At 36.9% G+C, this 20,408-nt stretch overlaps 1 protein-coding gene across 1 annotated transcript in view; it reads left to right on the top strand.

Annotated features, from left to right (window-relative positions):
* Positions 1-20,321, top strand: part of LOC128999700 (leucine-rich repeat and calponin homology domain-containing protein) — a 49,223-nt gene extending 28,902 nt beyond the window's left edge. The window contains exons 3-13 of the mRNA XM_054426335.1: positions 4,949-5,181; positions 6,477-6,613; positions 9,104-9,304; positions 9,771-9,877; positions 11,274-11,405; positions 11,914-12,034; positions 12,999-13,133; positions 13,718-13,933; positions 16,389-16,526; positions 17,681-17,758; positions 19,229-20,321. Of these exons, the coding sequence (XP_054282310.1) occupies positions 4,949-5,181; positions 6,477-6,613; positions 9,104-9,304; positions 9,771-9,877; positions 11,274-11,405; positions 11,914-12,034; positions 12,999-13,133; positions 13,718-13,933; positions 16,389-16,526; positions 17,681-17,758; positions 19,229-19,417 (1,687 nt within the window). The 3' untranslated portion in view covers positions 19,418-20,321. The remainder of the gene's footprint in view (positions 1-4,948; positions 5,182-6,476; positions 6,614-9,103; positions 9,305-9,770; positions 9,878-11,273; positions 11,406-11,913; positions 12,035-12,998; positions 13,134-13,717; positions 13,934-16,388; positions 16,527-17,680; positions 17,759-19,228) is intronic.
* Positions 20,322-20,408: the final 87 nt, after the last annotated feature.

The following is a 20,408-nucleotide window of genomic DNA, read 5'->3' as shown; positions in this document are numbered from 1 at the left end:
AATCAGAATTTATAAACTGTTCTCTTGAAAAAAGTTAAAACTGCTTGTATTGTAGAAACACATACAAGAATAATTAAGGAATTCAAAATTTAATTAAGAGTATGGTGTAAACAATGTGTTATTAATTTATTCTCTTTAAACATTTTGGATTATTTTCAAAGCTAATATGCGTAATCCTGGTAATAATGGAAGGTTACAAGCAGATTTCCCCAGACTGTTTAGGTCAGCTGTTGCTTGAGAATGTGGAATTCAAACTTGGCTTCGTGACAGCATTCAGCTGTCAAAACATAATTTTGGCTCACGTTGTGCGTTCAATTAGACATACTTTTACAAATAGCAACACACTGTTGCGTTTCACACTGGTTTTATATCTACAAAGAATTTTTCTATTCTAGTTGTTTGCGTAGTGTTTCAGCTTTAGGTTCAGCAATCGTCAAAGAGATTTGCATTCCAACATAATATTTTCTTCTGAATATCTTACGAATTTTTAACAGTTATAATTAGCTACAGCGCCTCAACTAGGAAAACTAAATAGTTCTATTGGTTAAAGGTTTTATAAATTGTTTACCACCTGAATAAAGGTTACGTTTAAATTGTGTGTATAAACAAAAAAGAAACCTTAAGTCAATAGGTCAATGTGTGTCAGAAGCATGAAGAACCGAATATAAGGATATGAAGAGTGGAAGTCAAGTAGCTCAAAGAGCTAATCAATTTTTTATGTATCTCTTCTGTGACTGACTCATATTGACCGCTTGATATCACTGTCATATCTGAAGGCTGAGTCATTTATTGATACTGTATAGTATTATCAGTGTAGGTGATGATATTAATTTATTATTATTATTATTTATTTTAAACAATCTTAGACTTTTACAATCAAAATTAAAATATCCAAATGTTACCTACAGTCACCTGACAAAGTGGGCTTCCATGCACTGTTTATAGCACGCAAAGTAGCTAATTGTTGCATTTACTTACTTTTGCCGCACTCCAGTACTCTAACCAAACAACACAAAACTGTGTGCTTTTAGTAGGCACGTTATACGTGTACGCTTGAAAATAAGTTGGTACGGTAACACTAAAGCACTATGACTACGATCAGCTGGTGCAGTGTTTCCCATTTCGTATGGCACATGAATTTAACCTGACCTAAAAACGTGTTGTACCAGTGTTTGAAAGACTAATTATTTATATGCGTTTTAGTAACTGTAGGGAAAAGGTAGTGTGTAACACGAGTGCAAAGTGCCACTTCACACACTAGTAAAACAAATAACTATTCTCTACATTTCCCCGTCAGCAAATTATAATTACCATTACCAAATGTTATTTTATGTACAGTAAACATTATTATTAATTAAAATATAATAATAAAGGTTGATACTGACAGTAACAAGATCAGGGTTTTGACAATTCCTTTACAAAGACACAGAAAACATATTACTATAACCCAGAATGCCAACCGCATGGTAAAAAGCATTAAGTGTTTTGAGAGAGCTTTGCCTGTCAATCGTAGGCAGCGCCACCAGCGTTGCCATGCACTCAGCATAGCAACGCTGGTGGCGCTGCCTACGATTGACAGGCAAAGCTCTCTCAAAACACTTAATGCTTTTTACCATGCGGTTGGCATTCTGGGTTATAGTAGTATGTTTTCTTTGACAAAGAGTAAATAAAATGCCACTAATGTTGAAATTTGCAAAATGGACCCTATTGAAGTTGAATTAAACTGGAATGAAAGGAACACATTTCAAAATTTGGTCCTTTTAGGTATCTGCAATATATCTAACTCCTGTATACTATATTAAGGAACTAGAAGGGTAAGTTTTAGAAAGTAAGAGGAAAAATGTAATTTATCACAGAACTAGCAAAAGTAACAAGTACACTTTCAAATTTGGTATAAAACATTGGTTAACAACATACTTATTTTTATTTAATGCCATGATGTTGGTTTTCAGAGGATAGTAAAAAATTACTTTCCAATATAAAAACTAAATGTTCACAAATGAGAGACATGTTTGAAAAGAGACAGTGAGGCAGCGGACATAGGATTGTTTTCTTGTTTATTTACCTTTCTTAGTTATTTTCCCAGCTGTTGTGACGCTGTTATGAGTCAGCTGTTGAAAAGTCATTTACAATGTTTCTGGTATTCTCATCAAAGTCTCGTCCAAGATGAATCAACACTCTTTAGTCTGTAACTTCATTCGTTATTTCGAAAGGAAAGACAGTATGAAGATTTTAATCTAATATTCCTATGGCATGATCATACTTAGTGATAAATTATGAATTGAGCCAACATTTTGATGTCTCTTGGTTCTTAAGGGACCTATTGCATACTTATTCTATATCACCTTCTAATCATTGTTTTAAAAATCAAAACTTAGCTGTTGCAGAATATTGAATCTCTCATAATTTTAATTAGAATGTCTCTTAAGCCGGTATACTTTTGAACCGGATGGTGTTCAATTTGTTTTTAGAAGTCTGGTGTTAATTTTGATTTGAAGTGTCTGAAAACACATTCTTCGGAAGAATACGTTTTCTGCCAATTTTTTTAAAGGCACAACTAGTCGTAAATGTCAAATTTGATCACCTGCTTTGAGAATGATTTGGAAAAAAAATTTTTTAGGACATGCCATTGATTTGAACTTTTTGAGAGTTTTCTCACATTGTATACATTATTTTAAAGTGTTTCAATGTGACAATGCTCTTTGTAAACAAATGTGCAGAGATCAAGAAATCTCTGAAACTACAATATTACTAGCAAAACAAACATAATTTAATTTGCTTTACAGGTTCAACCACCTAAGATACAGGTACATATTTGACAAGTTGTTTGAACATCATGTCTGAGGGATTAGTTGTTTGCAGGTGACTTGTCTTATCTCCACTCCTTTATCCAGCATACCTTGTCTGATTCGTAAACATGTGAAAGGGTTTATGACTCATATCTGGGAGGCCTAGACAGTTTCATTATTTATCACTTGAGTAATGGAGAATTTCCTAGAGGTTTGGTGACATACCCTAACCTCAGTATTGGTAAAAACTTAAACATTTATAAGTTTCATGATTTGATCAACCCCTATACTTGTTTTGGGATGGGATGGGTCAAGCTCATCTCGGCTACCACAATGCTGTCAATTCGAATCTATGCTACTGTTTGTAGTAAACAAGATGTCGTCCAATGTACTTGGTGCAACCGTGACATCCTACGAAACAGTGTCTCGTGGGTGGACAGCGGTTCTAGTAGTAGTATAAGGGACTGATACTTTAACACGTTGACTGCGCGTGCCAACTTTAGTCGGCGTCGCCAGCGCTCCCAGGTGGCGCGCGCCGACTACAGTCGGCACCAGACCAACAGTAATATATTGAGTCAGTGTGAGCTTAGCCTCAGACGGAGACGTTATAATCGTTGCCAGCCTGCCAGCTTAGAATGCGAGCTTTACTTTGGTGTAGGTTGGTACTAAAATTTCCCGTAAAATCCCGTCTGGCAATGCTTTTGTCCCGGTTTCGGGGATTTTTTCTCTTCAACCCACATTACAAAGACACTGGATACGGATCCATGCAGTGCTGCTACCTTTGGGTGTTTCAGTGAACTACATCCACTCTCGGGGTAACGCAGCACAGTCACCACTGCTCTTTTGTGATTCGTCAGACTGAAATATTTGAATGCCAATTGCGTTCGCTGATTCGGTTGCGCGCCGGGGCTTCGCCCGCCACTGGGGAGCGCCTGTAAAGTCGGCGCGCGCAGTCAACGTGTTAATACTATGTGTCCTGCAAGAGGTCTTAGAGGGTTCACCCCATAAATGAGAAGAGAGAAACTTCCGGAGAATTCTACAATCTTGTAGCAGAGTTGGAGCTCGGCGAAGAATGGTTTAAAGCTTAAGTACTTCAGACTGAAATCAGAATAGATCAATAAAGTGTTGTCACTAGTTGAAGAATAAATAAAGAAAAATGATACCAACTACCCTATAAGGTAACCTCTGCGCTTGATAGGTTAGTATCCCCCTTGGTAGTCTAAAAATATTGCTCAGCAAGTGGACACTACCACGTCGACCTCTTGGTTGCTCTGTGTGACCTGTTCCATTTGTTAACACTGTGAGCGATTTTTCAAACTTCACGTCCGCCGCAGTAGCTCTGTGTGGTTTGGCCTTCACATGGATAAAATTTAAATATCAAGCTCGTTTGATGCCTTTATTTACGAACAACCCTTGTTGTTGAAGGCTCTACCTGACAAGTAAAGTGATAAGTAATATCCTCTACTTGACATGTTCCTGTCGTAACTACCTGACAAGTCTACCAGCAGCACTGTGTCAGCTACCGATGGAGATCTTGTTGGTTGCCAACAACAGGTTGACCTCTCTAATTGACATGTTTGACATCATGTATTATCCTCTGTTTGACATGTTCCAGTCGCAACCACCTGACAAGTCTACCAGCAGCACTGTGTCAGCTACCGATGGAGATCTTGTTGGTTGCCAACAACAGGTTGACCTCTCTAATTGACATGTTTGACATCATGTATTATCCTCTGTTTGACATGTTCCAGTCGCAACCACCTGACAAGTCTACCAGCAGCACTGTGTCAGCTACCGATGGAGATCTTGTTGGTTGCCAACAACAGGTTGACCTCTCTAATTGACATGTTTGACATCATGTATTATCCTCTGTTTGACATGTTCCAGTCGCAACCACCTGACAAGTCTACCAGCAGCTCTGTGTCAGCTACCGTTGGAGATCTTGCTGGTTGCCAACAACAGGTTGACCTCTCTAATTGACATGTTTGACATCATGTTTTATCCTACATTTGACATGTTCCAGTCGCAACCACCTGACAAGTCTACCAGCAGCTCTGTGTCAGCTACCGTTGGAGATCTTGCTGGTTGCCAACAACAGGTTGACCTCTCTAATTGACAAGTTTGACATCATGTTTTATCCTCCATTTGACATGTTCCAGTCGCAACCACCTGACAAGTCTACCAGCAGCTCTGTGTCAGCTACCGTTGGAGATCTTGCTGGTTGCCAACAACAGGTTGACCTCTCTACCGGAGGAGATCGGTCGCTGCAACTCTCTCATGGAGTTTGACGTTAGTTGCAACCAGATTGCTCACCTTCCTCCACAGATGGGGCAACTGTCGAGATTGAGGATGCTCAATGTTAGGAACAACCTGCTGTTAGAGTTACCTATTGGTAAGTTCATTTTAGCGAATTTCCCTTTAGGGAAGTAGCTATTACCGTAGGTGGCACGGTAAGACCTAGACCCGGGACCGATTTACTTTTTCATTTTGATGTCCCCAGAGGCCAAAAACACCATTCGTTAAAATTGTTATATATGTATATATATATATATATATATAGACTTATATATATACGTCCGTGAACGCGATAACTTGAGTATTTTTTGTCCGATTTTGATGAAATTTGGTTTAAAGGTGTAAAGCGGGATAAACTTGAATGAGTTCGCGAACCAGCACGATCGGACAATGGGAACGGGGCTTTACGGGGAGTTTTATGGGGTAAAAATTGGTTTTTCTCACTTTTGACCCTCAAAACACAAAATTTCCCGATTTCTCTTTAGACCTTTTTAAAGAGGTTAAAAAAACAAATAATTTAGTATATAAAGGTATTTTTGTTCGATTATTAGTAACGGAGAAAATTAAAAAAAATTGTAAATTTAAAATTCCCATGTTATTCTTATGGAGAATATTGTCAAATGTTGTAGTTTGCTTGTTTATGGATATATTTTGATCAAACTTGGCAAATTTATTTATTTTGTACTAAGCTATCAATATTTTACTCAAAAACACACTTTATTAGTTTCCTTGTAGCAGCAAACCTAGGTACTCGTTAAACCTAATGTTATTAAAATATATTTAACTGAAAATCAATTCAGACAAATGGAAATTCGCTTAGTCGGCAGGTTTGCTGCAGCGGGGTTATTTTAACTCATCCTACTAATATTATATGTGAGAAAGTTTGGATGTATGGATGTTTGTGACAAGTAAACGGGAAAAATACTAAACAGACAGGGTTGAAGTTTGGTATGATGATAGATCACATTCCCGTTTGACATATAGACATATTCTTACCTCAAAAATCCTTTTGTTACTGATTCGATGTAATTTCACTGTAGCTACTGATTAGTTTTTTTTTTCATTTTTAAAATTAAAAGCAACAATGGAAAAGCATTGTGTTGGTAAAACATAAAGAAACTGTATATTGGATGTAACACTCTTTAATTTGCTTTTTTAAATATCGGTTTCTGAAATGCAATGAACATTTAACGACAAAAGCTAACTATGAAAGGGTTATAGAATGCCACTGCAGAACAAAGGTTCATAAAAAATTACTTAAACTTCAAAATTGTTATGCCCCAAACCTTATCTTTCAAGAAAGATTTCTTTTATTAATTGACTACCTCTACTGCCCTATTTAAAGAAATCAGTGAAATATAAAGAAATAAAGCAACATGTGTGTTATTGCAGAAGTGACGTACCTGAAGCTTTTACATATGGATCTCAGTGAGAATCGAATAGCCACGCTGCCTGTAGAACTTCGCACCATGAACTCTCTCGTCAGTCTAGAACTGTCTCACAATCCCCTTGTCTCTCCTCCTGCTAGTGTAAGTTGTGTCTGTCTCCGCTATTGCTATATTACCTTGTAGTACCTCAAATCTGCCTGTAGAACTTTGCACCATGAACTCTCTCGTCAGTCTAGAACTGTCTCACAATCCCCTTGTCTCTCCTCCTGCTAGTGTAAGTTGTGTCTGTCTCCGCTATTGCTATGTTACCTTGTAGTACCTCAAATCTGCCTGTAGAACTTTGCACCATGAACTCTCTCGTCAGTCTAGAACTGTCTCACAATCCCCTTGTCTCTCCTCCTGCTAGTGTAAGTTGTGTCTGTCTCCGCTATTGCTATATTACCTTGTAGTACCTCAAATCTGCCTGTAGAACTTTGCACCATGAACTCTCTCGTCAGTCTAGAACTGTCTCACAATCCCCTTGTCTCTCCTCCTGCTAGTGTAAGTTGTGTCTGTCTCCGCTATTGCTATGTTACCTTGTAGTACCTCAAATCTGCCTGTAGAACTTTGCACCATGAACTCTCTCGTCAGTCTAGAACTGTCTCACAATCCCCTTGTCTCTCCTCCTGCTAGTGTAAGTTGTGTCTGTCTCCGCTATTGCTATATTACCTTGTAGTACCTCAAATCTGCCTGTAGAACTTTGCACCATGAACTCTCTCGTCAGTCTAGAACTGTCTCACAATCCCCTTGTCTCTCCTCCTGCTAGTGTAAGTTGTGTCTGTCTCCGCTATTGCTATGTTACCTTGTAGTACCTCAAATCTGCCTGTAGAACTTTGCACCATGAACTCTCTCGTCAGTCTAGAACTGTCTCACAATCCCCTTGTCTCTCCTCCTGCTAGTGTAAGTTGTGTCTGTCTCCGCTATTGCTATATTACCTTGTAGTACCTCAAATCTGCCTGTAGAACTTTGCACCATGAACTCTCTCGTCAGTCTAGAACTGTCTCACAATCCCCTTGTCTCTCCTCCTGCTAGTGTAAGTTGTGTCTGTCTCCGCTATTGCTATGTTACCTTGTAGTACCTCAAATCTGCCTGTAGAACTTTGCACCATGAACTCTCTCGTCAGTCTAGAACTGTCTCACAATCCCCTTGTCTCTCCTCCTGCTAGTGTAAGTTGTGCCTGTCTCCGCTATTGCTATGTTACCTTGTAGTACCTCAAATCTGCCTGTAGAACTTTGCACCATGAACTCTCTCGTCAGTCTAGAACTGTCTCACAATCCCCTTGTCTCTCCTCCTGCTAGTGTAAGTTGTGTCTGTCTCCGCTATTGCTATGTTACCTTGTAGTACCTCAAATCTGCCTGTAGAACTTTGCACCATGAACTCTCTCGTCAGTCTAGAACTGTCTCACAATCCCCTTGTCTCTCCTCCTGCTAGTGTAAGTTGTGTCTGTCTCCGCTATTGCTATGTTACCTTGTAGTACCTCAAATCTGCCTGTAGAACTTTGCACCATGAACTCTCTCGTCAGTCTAGAACTGTCTCACAATCCCCTTGTCTCTCCTCCTGCTAGTGTAAGTTGTGTCTGTCTCCGCTATTGCTATGTTACCTTGTAGTACCTCAAATCTGCCTGTAGAACTTTGCACCATGAACTCTCTCGTCAGTCTAGAACTGTCTCACAATCCCCTTGTCTCTCCTCCTGCTAGTGTAAGTTGTGTCTGTCTCCGCTATTGCTATGTTACCTTGTAGTACCTCAAATCTGCCTGTAGAACTTTGCACCATGAACTCTCTCGTCAGTCTAGAACTGTCTCACAATCCCCTTGTCTCTCCTCCTGCTAGTGTAAGTTGTGTCTGTCTCCGCTATTGCTATGTTACCTTGTAGTACCTCAAATCTGCCTGTAGAACTTTGCACCATGAACTCTCTCGTCAGTCTAGAACTGTCTCACAATCCCCTTGTCTCTCCTCCTGCTAGTGTAAGTTGTGTCTGTCTCCGCTATTGCTATGTTACCTTGTAGTACCTCAAATCTGCCTGTAGAACTTTGCACCATGAACTCTCTCGTCAGTCTAGAACTGTCTCACAATCCCCTTGTCTCTCCTCCTGCTAGTGTAAGTTGTGTCTGTCTCCGCTATTGCTATGTTACCTTGTAGTACCTCAAATCTGCCTGTAGAACTTTGCACCATGAACTCTCTCGTCAGTCTAGAACTGTCTCACAATCCCCTCGTCTCTCCTCCTGCTAGTGTAAGTTGTGTCTGTCTCCGCTCTTGCTATATTGCCTTGTAGTACCTCAAATCCAACATTCTTGCTTCTTTAAAATTAACTTAATGCATTTGTGTGCCCCCCCCCCCCAAAAAAAAAAAACTTGTTTCTAATCAATTTGGATTTTTGTGCTCATGTGAAGAGTAAAATGTGATACCAGCATGATTAAGTCAAGGGATGATCCATAGAGCAAGAGTTAACCTAAATGTGAAATAGACCTATAAAGATCATTTTGTTACAATCTTATACAAGCACTTTCTCTTACAAGTTAGTTCCATACAAAGCTATTCATTTAATTTTACTAACGTATGAACCGTCTATTTGATAACAACATGTGTTTGCAGATCTGTGTGCGAGGCAGAGTGCATGTATTCAAGTATCTGGAGCTGCGCAGTGTTAAGGAAGACAAGGTGAGGTGGCGCGGCGGCGTAGAGGAGCGCAAAGTGAGTCGTAAACTGAGTGAGCTGCGCGCCAAGCAACAACACCGGCGACACCACAACACCAGTCCCTGCGCCGGCGACTCTAGCATCAACAACTCCGACGAGGTATAGTAGATTAGCTGAAGTCAACTTTAGTGGTTGGTTCCACTGTCGACTGTTGGACCTTAAGTCTACTGGAGTTTTTCCAGCTCTCCATCTTCGGGGCAAGCTACAATTCAACTAAAGGTGTTTAGTTTTTCCCTTTTTTTGTGTTATTAATTAATTTTACTTACTTTATAATGGTTTCTTGGAGAACATATAATTTTAAAAATTTTCAACAAAAAAATCCACTTGGAAATAAGACTGAACTATAACACGGGGGCCTACTAAACTTTTTGTATTAGTTATAGGCATCCAGCTAATTTTTTCTCTCTATGTTGTCTGAAATGTTTTTAGTCAATTTACTCAACATAAAAAGAAATATGGAAAATGGAAATTGTTTTATTGTTAGTATTTTTTCATAAATACTAACCAAATGTTTTAGTATAGTTATGTTTTATTCTAATTGTAACAATTGGTATTTTTTCTACAGACACTCAACGAACTGGGTAAAAAGAGGTTAGAAAGATCAAGTTCTGAACGAGAAGTAAGCCGACAAAACAGCTCAGAGAGTGGGATCAAATCTTTGTCAAGTTCTAGGCAAGTTATCAAGATGTTTCCTCACTAAAACTTTGTTTTAAGTAGCCTTTGGTAAAGATACTTAAAAAAAGTGAACATCAGTCCAATACTAGTTGTTAATAACATCCGAAGAATCTTTAATTTTAAAATTTTTGTTTTGCAAAAAAATATTGAATATCAGGGTAAAGGCTCAATGGCTGTACTATTTTAGAAGTTGAAAGGGTTGTTGAAATAGCAGGCTTGCCTGAATGGGAAAAAACCCAGCCTTTTCAGACACATCAAACACCAAAACCTCCCAATATGTATACAAATGTTATAACTGATATTGACAGTATTTTAAACCAAGGAATGGAGTTGGGAAGAAAGATGTCTTCATGTTCAAACTTCCCCACTGGACTTCAGCGACAGAAAAGTATTCAAATTTTTGTGTTTGATGTAATTTTTTTGTGTCGTTGTGCCAGTGGTCCTCTCTCCCAGGCGAGCCTGCTACCCTAACAATAATCCTTTCAGAAGTTCAGTTTAACACAAACAATAACCTGTATTCACTTTATGTCTTGGGCTATATATACTGTGAAGTGGGTATTAGGGGAGAGGTAGCAGATGTCAACACTAGGGAGGGTTATTTATACACTGTAACAGTCTGTTACTTCAGTAGCATAGTGATCCTTCAGGGGTGCGTAGCTTCTAGGCTTGTGTGAGTGTTCTTCATTTTCAGATGTTCAGACAACGTCTCTACGAAATGTTCTTTAGCTTTAAGGATATTTTTGTTTAGATTCAAACCAAAGCTGATGTGTTATATGTATTGTACTTCTTGTACAAATCAAAGTAACAATTCTAAGCAGTGCTAGCACGTAAATAGTGAATTTTTTACATTCTCATTTTAGACGGTTTACATTTAACATGATTGAGTGTGAGTTGCATCTTTCAATTTAAAGAACTCAACTTGTTTATTCTCATATCTCCTGCCACTCATAGCTCTCATGATCAAGTGAGTTTTACTTCTCCTAGTTCTTTGTGCAAGGATATCCAATAAACATCCATTTGATAAATACTTTAATGTTCGATTACCATTTGAAAAATTCTATGGCTCTACATCCAAACAGAATTTGGGTAGACTTCAAATAAACATTTTACGTACCAATTAGAATCTTGATTTTGATGTTTCAATTTTAATTTTCTTTTAACGATTGCCTTTGCTCTTTATGTTTTTCATACAGTATTTCATTAGAAATATAAATTACCACTTTTTTCATACTAAAGAGCATTTTAAGAAGATATTTTTTTTTATAAACTTCTTGTGGAACTTGGATGTATAAATGGACATAGAAATTTTGTATGGTGTACACCACTGTTGGACCAATTTTTCATTATTTCTCTGTGATCGTTTACTTATGTGATTGTTTCTCTGTGGGTACAGTCTAGGGTCGAGGTACAGCAAGAGTGGACAGTCAATGAACGGGCTAGGTTCCGGAGCTTCTCTCTCCCCGACAGTGGAACAGGCCAGTCAAGACAACGACCCACGACCCTACCAGCATATACAGTCCTACAAGTCAGTATTGCAGCTTATAGTACTTTTTGGTTGTATGTAGTGATGCATTTGTACCTGCAGGCAATTATCTATCATACAAGAACTTGGGAGGGGTACCATTACAGAGCACATGCCTATTGGCGGCACAATTTGACAATGATGACTATTGACTATGCATTGTGGTATCAGGCGAATTGCAAAGGCCGTGACAGTAATTTTGTCCCCAAGGGCCAAGTTGTGTTTTATTAGAATTTGTTAAAAAAAACTACCAAAAATGAGAAAAGCAGTCACAGCAACATATGTGATCAATGCCTACGATCTTGCTTAAATACAACCTATTAAAAAACAAATTAGTACCATTTCATTGAGTGCCGAGAACCGAAAATTAATTTTGGTCCGAAACCATTATTGTCTCGTAATTTAATAAGGACCTGACATCACTAAATGATACATTTGAAAAGTAAAGTTAAACTTTTACATATTTGCATTTAAAATCAGCGTTGTTGAGTTAACACATGTTTTGTCGTAGGGAGTACAAAGAAGCACTCAGAGCACAGAGGGCTGCAGATAATATTTACAAAAGTAGAAACACCAGTTCAGAAGACCATACACCCTCCCCCACCTACCAACATGTGAACAATCATGTCAATGTAAGTCATTCATACTTGGCTTAAAATACCTACATTGTATGGTCGCCATTTCATAAGAAAGTATTAAAGTAAGTATTAAGTATCTCACAAGTGGTCATCTTCAAACCAAGCATTCAAAACTTTGTTTTGTGTTCAGGTTGTTTAATTGAATAACAAGAATGCGTCTAATGTTGATTATGTGTACGAGGTCTAGAGTCACTTTTCTATCAATTTATGTCCTGACTAGCATTCATAGATTTTAAAGTAGTTCTAGAATTTTATGAATAAACAGTGGAATATAAACTAAACCTCAAATGCCTAAGTTATTAATATCTAAAAAATAAAAATAAAATGTCTGTGACGATATCGAGTGTAATATAAAGTGTAAAAACAAAACTGAAATGTTTGACCTTGAAAGAATTGAGGTACAGTAATGATTAAAAATTTAAAGATAAATCGTAAAATTATATTGTGGGGACCTCGATAACGAGCCACCCTGGATATCAAGTGTCATTTTAAAATCCCCTAGAGTTTATTTTATTCCTAATCACATGTTGTTGCAAACCTCGATAATAAGTCAACCTTAATAACAAGTCTTAATAATCCTTATGAGGGTCTTGCTATCGAGGTTCTACTGTAATAAAGAACACTTAGAGTATGACTTTGTTGAAAGGGAATTTAAAAATGAAGTCTGAACGTTTACAAAACCATGACTAGCAAGAACCTTGTTGGCAATAATTAAGAATGCTTGTTCTGAAAATGTGATGAATTATGAAAACGCTAGCTAACTTAGCTAAAAATGTTGTTTTCATACATCAATTTTTTTTAAATTTTTTGCCTTAATTTTTACATCACATTTTAAAAATAGTTAAAGTTGTTACAAGTACCCTGACATCAAAAGTAAAGTGTGTTTACAACAATAATCTTTGTCTGGATGTACAAATTCAACAATGAATGTTAGATAACCATGGATGTCCATTTGTAGGACTCTGATTCCCCTGGTCACAAGACGGACAGCAGTCCTAGCCCAGGCCATGAGGTCAACAAACGTCCTGTACAGAAAGTCATTCCATCTCGCAACCTCAACTATACCCCTCCCCCACCACCACCTGGAGTGCAGGTAATGTACGAGGATCAGACCGTAGCGGTACCAACTCTTTTTGGTGAATTATCTCCATAAAGGAAATGAGCTATTAACGTAGGTCTTGTAGTAAGAAATAGCCCTAGGACTGGCACCAATTTACTTCTTCGTTTTGATGATTCAAAAAAACACGTTCATATATCTAATGTCCGATAACAACTTTTTTAATTTAATCATTTTTCTTGAAAATTGGTACAAACATGTAAACACAAATTTATTTGATCAAGTTCGCAAACCAGCATGATTCGACCATGAAAACGGTGTTTAATGGGGTTAAAAATAGGGTTTTAAATTTTTTCCAAAGGATTAAATTTTGCAATTTCTCTGAAATTTTTTTAGAGCTTAAAAAAATTAGTACATTGAATCATTTTTGTACGTTCAATAGTTATGGCGAAAATTGAAAAAGATATAGTTTATTCCCTTGTTTTCTCAAAGTCAAGCTGAACGACACACCACTTAAAAAAAGGTTGTAGATATTCAAAACAATTGTTCAATAATCAACTGTGCCTGAAAATGTCTATTATTTCTAAATTTTTAATTAAAATAATTTATTCTTTTTATAGGACAATCATGCTGGTGTGAATGGTTGCACTGCCTATGTTAAGCCTTCAGCACCCCAACTGCTGACTACCAGTCTAGGTTACGTCGGCACCACACCCCCTCCACCTCGCCCCGCAGCGTGGAACCGCAACATCCCTCCAGACAAGCTGAGCTTCACCATGCGACGCGAGTTTGAGAAGGCAAAGGAGGAGGCGGAGCTGATACAACAACTGAGAACTGTAAGTCATTATTAGTTATCGTATTTCAAGTCCACTGTTAATTCTCTATTGTCTCTGTTTTCTTGTAAATATGCCCTTTCTTAACAGAATAGAAAGTCCGATCTAGTCATTGGAGCCCATGACATCTAGCCTGGCAGATCACACAAATGAACACCATAAACTGTAATGTCAGTAATCTAGAACATATAAGAGGATGGGGTATCCCAGGAAAACTTTCTCTGGTTTGTAGTGTTCCCTCTGCCAGTGATATATCAAATCCTACAGAAGAAATTCCAATAAACCAAACACAAGATCAATGTGCAAGTTAACTTCATTGTAGTTGTTAGCCTCCGGATTGCCAAATAATATTAAAAAAAGGTTCAAATACCTGCTATTAAGCAATCCAAATTTGTTGTTAGAACAACTAGTTTCGGTGTCTGTGTGACACCATCATCAGGCTGCACAAGGACAGTTTTCTTTCTTCATACGAAGAGCGTCATATTTACACGAAAATAAATAAACATTTACAGACGACACAAACACGAACACGAGACATTTATGGTCGTCTGTTTTCTTAACTGATCAGTTACCATAAATGTCTCGTGTTCGTGTTTGTGTCGTCTGTAAATGTTTATTTATTTTCGTGTAAATATGACGCTCTTCGTATGAAGAAAGAAAACTGTCCTTGTGCAGCCTGATGATGGTGTCACACAGACACCGAAACAAGTTGTTCTAACAACAAATTTGGATTGCTTAATAGCAGGTATTTGAACCTTTTTTAATAGTGCAAGTTAACTCGCAAACAAACCTGCTTTATTGAGCAAAGCTCTTTGGGATCGGACCTTATGCCAACTATGTAATCAATTAACTCAATAACAGCTGAACATATTCCAAACTTTCCAGGGTTGTTTCAACAAACAGTGTTCATGTTAAAATAAAAATAGATTTCAATTTGGTAATGTCTTTTTAATTTAAAACTAACTTTTTTTAGCATTAGCCTTATGAGTTGCTATATGCTTACGTGATAACAATGTGGATGTAAACAAAGAATCATACCATATGCTTATTAGCAACCTATTATACGATCTAAATACAGCACAAAGGAAAATCACTCAGGTGAAAACCATTGATCAAAGAATACATAGAAAGTATTACAGGGCATTTGGAAAAACCACTGTATTTGAGGTACACTACCGTGCTGATTTTATTTATTTAATCCCAACTAGAACAAAAAAAAATAATTTAAATCAGCTGTTTTAACTTACTAGGCAACTAGCAAATTGTTATCCAAAGCTAGAAATTAATAGGCTATTGAAAACAGTTTTTTTACTTTTGACTGTAAATAGATACTGGTTTTGAGGCATGATTCATGGTGGAAATGTGCGCTTGTGTTGATTAAATATTTTGGTACTTTCCTGTTAAAGGGAACATTCATTATTATCGATGATTTTTTTCGATATATCGATATTAACAAATTGAAACATATCAGCTGACAACTACGATAAATATTGTTCAGTATATGAAACTGTTCTAAAAAAAACATAACCTAACATAACTAACCAAACTTGCTGTAACATTTAAAAATGCTGTGTTTAACTTGCCTTTTCTATTATCAAACCCAAACGGAAGTTTTAAATGGTACAGCAAGTTTGGTTGGTTATGTTAGGTTAGCTTAGACCAGTTTCATTTCTTAATCCATATAGACTATTTTAGCCTAAACAAGATCAGTTGGTTGTTGTTGTCAATTTGTAATAGATCTGATCGGAAACAAAAATATCGATATATCGAAAAAAAATATCGATAATAATGAATGTTCCCTTTAACAGGAAAGTACCAATATTTTTAATAGCATGGAAAATTATATTGATTTATATACATATGAATTATGACAAGAGTTTGGAATCAGCTGTACTAAATTATCAGCTGTGATTGCAATTATGCAATCAAAATGTATGTGAGGTAATCAAAACAGGAACTATAGTTCGGCCGCTTAGAAAGCGACCTCCTCCAGCATTGGTTTAGCATTAGCGCGCAGGTCGTTTTCTAAGCGGCCGAACTATATCAAGGAATTGCTAACTGAGCCATTTTTGGCCAGCCAGTTACAGGCATAAACAAACAGTAAATGGACGTTAGGTGATCTACTCGTATTGCATTGACCATTAAAGTTTTTTTCAGTTTTTATTTTGTAGTTTATTTTTTTATTTAAATTTTATTAAGAATAAATTATTGTTTGTTAACTATTTTGTTCACTCCGCTTAATCGGCGGACCTGAGGCCGCACACCTAGTCATTGTTTACAGGTGGATTGATATTTATGTTATCACTGATCCAACTGGACCTTATATTCTCCCTTCAAGCACCAGTCCTTTTAAATCTGACACTATTGCTATTTTCTTTTCTTCTTTTGCTATTATTCTACTTAGTGCCCACCATGGGCTAGCATCCATGTTACACTAATATACTGATGTTGTTGACAGAACATAGAGACCAGACTGAAGATGACACTACCAGCAGACCTAGCACCAGCTCTTAGTGATGGAGTGGTCTTGTGTCATCTAGCCAACCATGTCAGACCTAGATCTGTGGCTAGCATCCATGTTCCTTCTCCTGCTGTTGTGAGTTAATAATTTTCATCAGTATTTTTGTCTCATTAATAGGGTAGTATACAAAATATGGTAGTTTGCACTTAGGGTAGGTTTTCTTTCCTAATTTTTTCAATAAGAGTTTGGTGGCATTTTTACCTTGTGTTTGCCCGTCCATATAGGCCACAGAAAGCATTCTGGAAAGCTAGGGGGGAGCCGGTACAGTACGAGGGTGAAATGTACTGATAAATACTAATGGCAGGTACCAGGTTCCGAACCCTCAACATAGCTATCTCGGCGCTACCGACTGATTCTCCAACTCTCCCCAAACTTAAAGCTATGGGTAGAACTTGTACCATCCCTTGGAACATAACATTTCAGTATGCATTTTAAATTTTTCTATAACAATAATATCTTAATCTGAATATATCTTTCCTAAACAAGAGAGATACAATTAACTCATACATAGCAGCACATAACTTAGGATATCACAACCTGCTTCAGATGTTAACTGAGCGAAGCTCTTACACTACATTTCTGCTTTTGTTTTACAAATACCTCCTCTTGAACGGCTGAAGCAATTGGGACCAAATTTAGCACATTCACAGTAACCGACTTTGAGAAAGTATAAATCTGAAATTGTACAAATTAGACAGAGTTTTATCCTCCATAAATTTAAACATTTTAAACATTTAGAAATTTAACGTGGGTGTTATGTGTTGATTGGTGGCCATGACGGTATTGCATTTTAACGATACCAACTAAAAACGTAAATAAAGAGTCAGTCGTAACATATGTTTATTAACAAGCACATTACAAATACAGAACAAAACAAGGAACAAGGAAAGAGTAATCGGATAAATACCGTTTAGCATAATATACAACAAAATAAGTAACCAATTAGAGCCTATGTACAATTTACTTAAGATACTGCAAGTAGATATCCAATTTATGTGAACCCGAGTCTATTGGAAACAATCAATTTGAGATACATTTCTCAAAAGTATTGGATTAATATGATTTCACTGCCCAACATTGTTACATAGCAGATAACAGCATTGTATACTTAGTTACGTAATGAGAAATCTTGGTATCTAATGTCAATGACAATGTATCGTAGCATTATTATTGTTTAGTATAAAATAGTCCAATTTTTTGCAGATTTTAACTTTTTTTGTTTATTTTAGCCTAAACTAACTACTCCAAGATGTCGCCGAAACGTTGACAATTTCCTAGAAGCCTGTCGGAGGATTGGAGTTGAAGAGGTGAGTTTTTTTCTCAGTCAAGATTTACTTTATTTTTAAGAAAATACTTTTAATAACAAATTTGTTTACAAAATATTATTAGAAAATTCATCAGAAAACGAGCTAAGTATACTTAATTTTGACATGAGCTCATTTCGACATGGCAATAGTTGAAAGACTTTTGTTTCGTCTCAGTGGTAATATGAGTGAGGGCCGAATATACACTTTTGGCCCATGTGGTCAACTTCTTCTTGTCATACTGAACCACTTTTTAAGATAATTCATGTACAAATAAAGTTTATTTATTGTTTACCATTATTTATTTCCAAAAATAAAAATTGCTTCCATATTCTCTTGCTAAAAACCATCAGCTGTCACTAAGGTTTGCTAAGGTCAGCTATTTGGTTTGATACGATTGAATTAGTCTAGAGTTAGAGTAGATTGATTAGGGTTATAGCTTGCTATAGTCATTGATATAACAGCAACAAAATATTGGACACGATCAAAGTGTGTTTGGAGGACATAGTGAGAAATGAGGAATAAATCTTTCTTTTTCAAGCAGTAGTGATCATTCAGAAATGAAAGCTGGGGATGTTTCACGTAACTTAATTTAACTTTATGACATAAACAATCCTATTACCAGTATTACCACACATAATTATGCTGTTCCTTTTTGGTTTAGTATTGAATTCCTTATAATTCTTAAAGTTTTTGTAGCCATCTGGAAACTGCAGGTCATTGATGACATTAGGCCAACAATACCTAAGGGGATCTAACTTACACCCCCCCCCCCCCCCCCCGGCTTACTAAATAGGATAATAGGATGTGTTCTTATGTTGTGTTATCATAAACGAATTGTTATGAAAACACATCAAAACTACCGCCGCGGACACGGTACTTTTGGTGTGACATGGCTCAAAGTAGTCCGCGCGGGGTACTCCCGCGGCGGATGTAGGTGTGACATAGCCATGAAATCAAAATACGTTCTTAATTTCACTGCAGCTTGGAAGAAATTTACAACTGTGCTGTGACCCTAAAAGATGTTCACATTTTTTCCATTAATGTAGAAAATGTTCATGATTTCACCGTGATTTGCTGGAGATAATGTTCAATATTGTAAAAAAAAACTGAGTTATAGTTATTAAATTAATTAATAATGAAAAACAGTAATACTTTCCTAAGCAACATTATTTTGGCATATGACCCAAAAGTATTGAAGTAGTTTTGTAGACCCAATTTTCAGTATTACAATTAGGCTTATATTTAAAAAACAACTTCCAATGCAATTTCATTTTAGCCTTAGACCCAAAGAATAATAATTTTGACCCAAAGGAAGAAGAGCGTGCCCCTAGACCCGTAGTTAAAATGTCTGGTATATTGCGTGTTGACTGTACATGTATACTTTGTGTGTTGACTGTACATAGCCTAGACGGTGGTGTGGAGGTGTGGTGGGGAGTGGTGGAGTGTCACTAACGCCTGTGTTGGTTGCAGGCGGCATTGTGTAGTCGAGACGACGTCGTGGAAGGTGGCGGATTGTTAGAACTGTCGCGCACAGTACACTACCTGCTGTCCGTCGCCGAGACACCACCACCTCCCCCCACCACTCTCTCTACACTGCTGTGTGTTGCGTTGCTCGTAATCTCCATGATACTGCTCTACTTGTTCCCACCACCGGATTAGACGGATGGATGCAGAGTTAAAGATCTGAATAACTCTGAGGATCAGATGTTTTTGGTTTACTTTTAAATGGGATTTTCAATCTGATTTGGAAAAGCGAGGATCTTCTGAAGAATCTGAAGAGTTTACTGAGTTTAAGTTAACAAAGTGCCTACTATAGCTTAGTAATTCCGTTTATTTATAGAAAGTGCTTAAAAATAGTTTTAGGAGTTTTTAATTTGAATTTTTAAAATAGATAATTCAGCTAGCTTAGCCGAGAAAGTTAAAGTCCACAAAATAATTGATACACAATTAAAGATCACATAACGTTACATTGTTATTTTGTCCTAATATACTCCCTCAGCGAGTGGACTGAATAATCTTATCAATCAAAGTTGTAGATGGAAGTTCTGAATTTGCAGTACCACGTTCTGATTTCTGAACCTGCACTCAAACTCTCAAATAAGCTAGCAGAATCAGATACTTGGTTTTCTTTTGAATATAATAATAAAAATCAGTTTCAAATTTTAATTTTACAGACAATTTTCCTGTAGCATTTTCTGATCGGTGATCAGTGATCATAAGGTTAGTTTTATAACAGACTAAATTAAAAAAGGTTAACTAAAATCTAATTTCTTCCAACATTAAAATAGCAATCAGGGGCCTGAAATATACACAGTTTGTGTCAAGTGTTAAGAGCAGTTTTAACAATCTTAGTTATCTGTGGAAGGCTAAGTTAAAACAAAACTAGTTATTCCTTTGTTCTTTTCTTAATAAACCTTCATTATTTCTTCACCATCATTAAGGCTTTAGTAGGCACTTTTTTACGCTTCCAAAGTATGTTCAACAATCGTTTATCTTGTTAGTGCTCTACCTTTATTTAGATAGTTGTTTAAGAACGTGTAAAATGAATCCTGAAGGTTGTTCATTTTTGTCTTTATGCAAATTATTCCTAGTTGAAAAAAATAAAGGTAATAAAATATTAAATCACATTTTGGATTTTTCTCATTTGAAT

This window comes from Macrosteles quadrilineatus, unplaced genomic scaffold (assembly GCF_028750875.1).
Source record: "Macrosteles quadrilineatus isolate MER2022 unplaced genomic scaffold, UCM_ALF_1.0 Scaffold_8__2_contigs__length_117827958, whole genome shotgun sequence".
NCBI lineage: Eukaryota > Metazoa > Arthropoda > Insecta > Hemiptera > Cicadellidae > Macrosteles > Macrosteles quadrilineatus.
The sequence above is the reverse complement of the archived record's forward strand: the minus strand, read 5'-3'. Positions and strand labels throughout refer to the sequence as shown.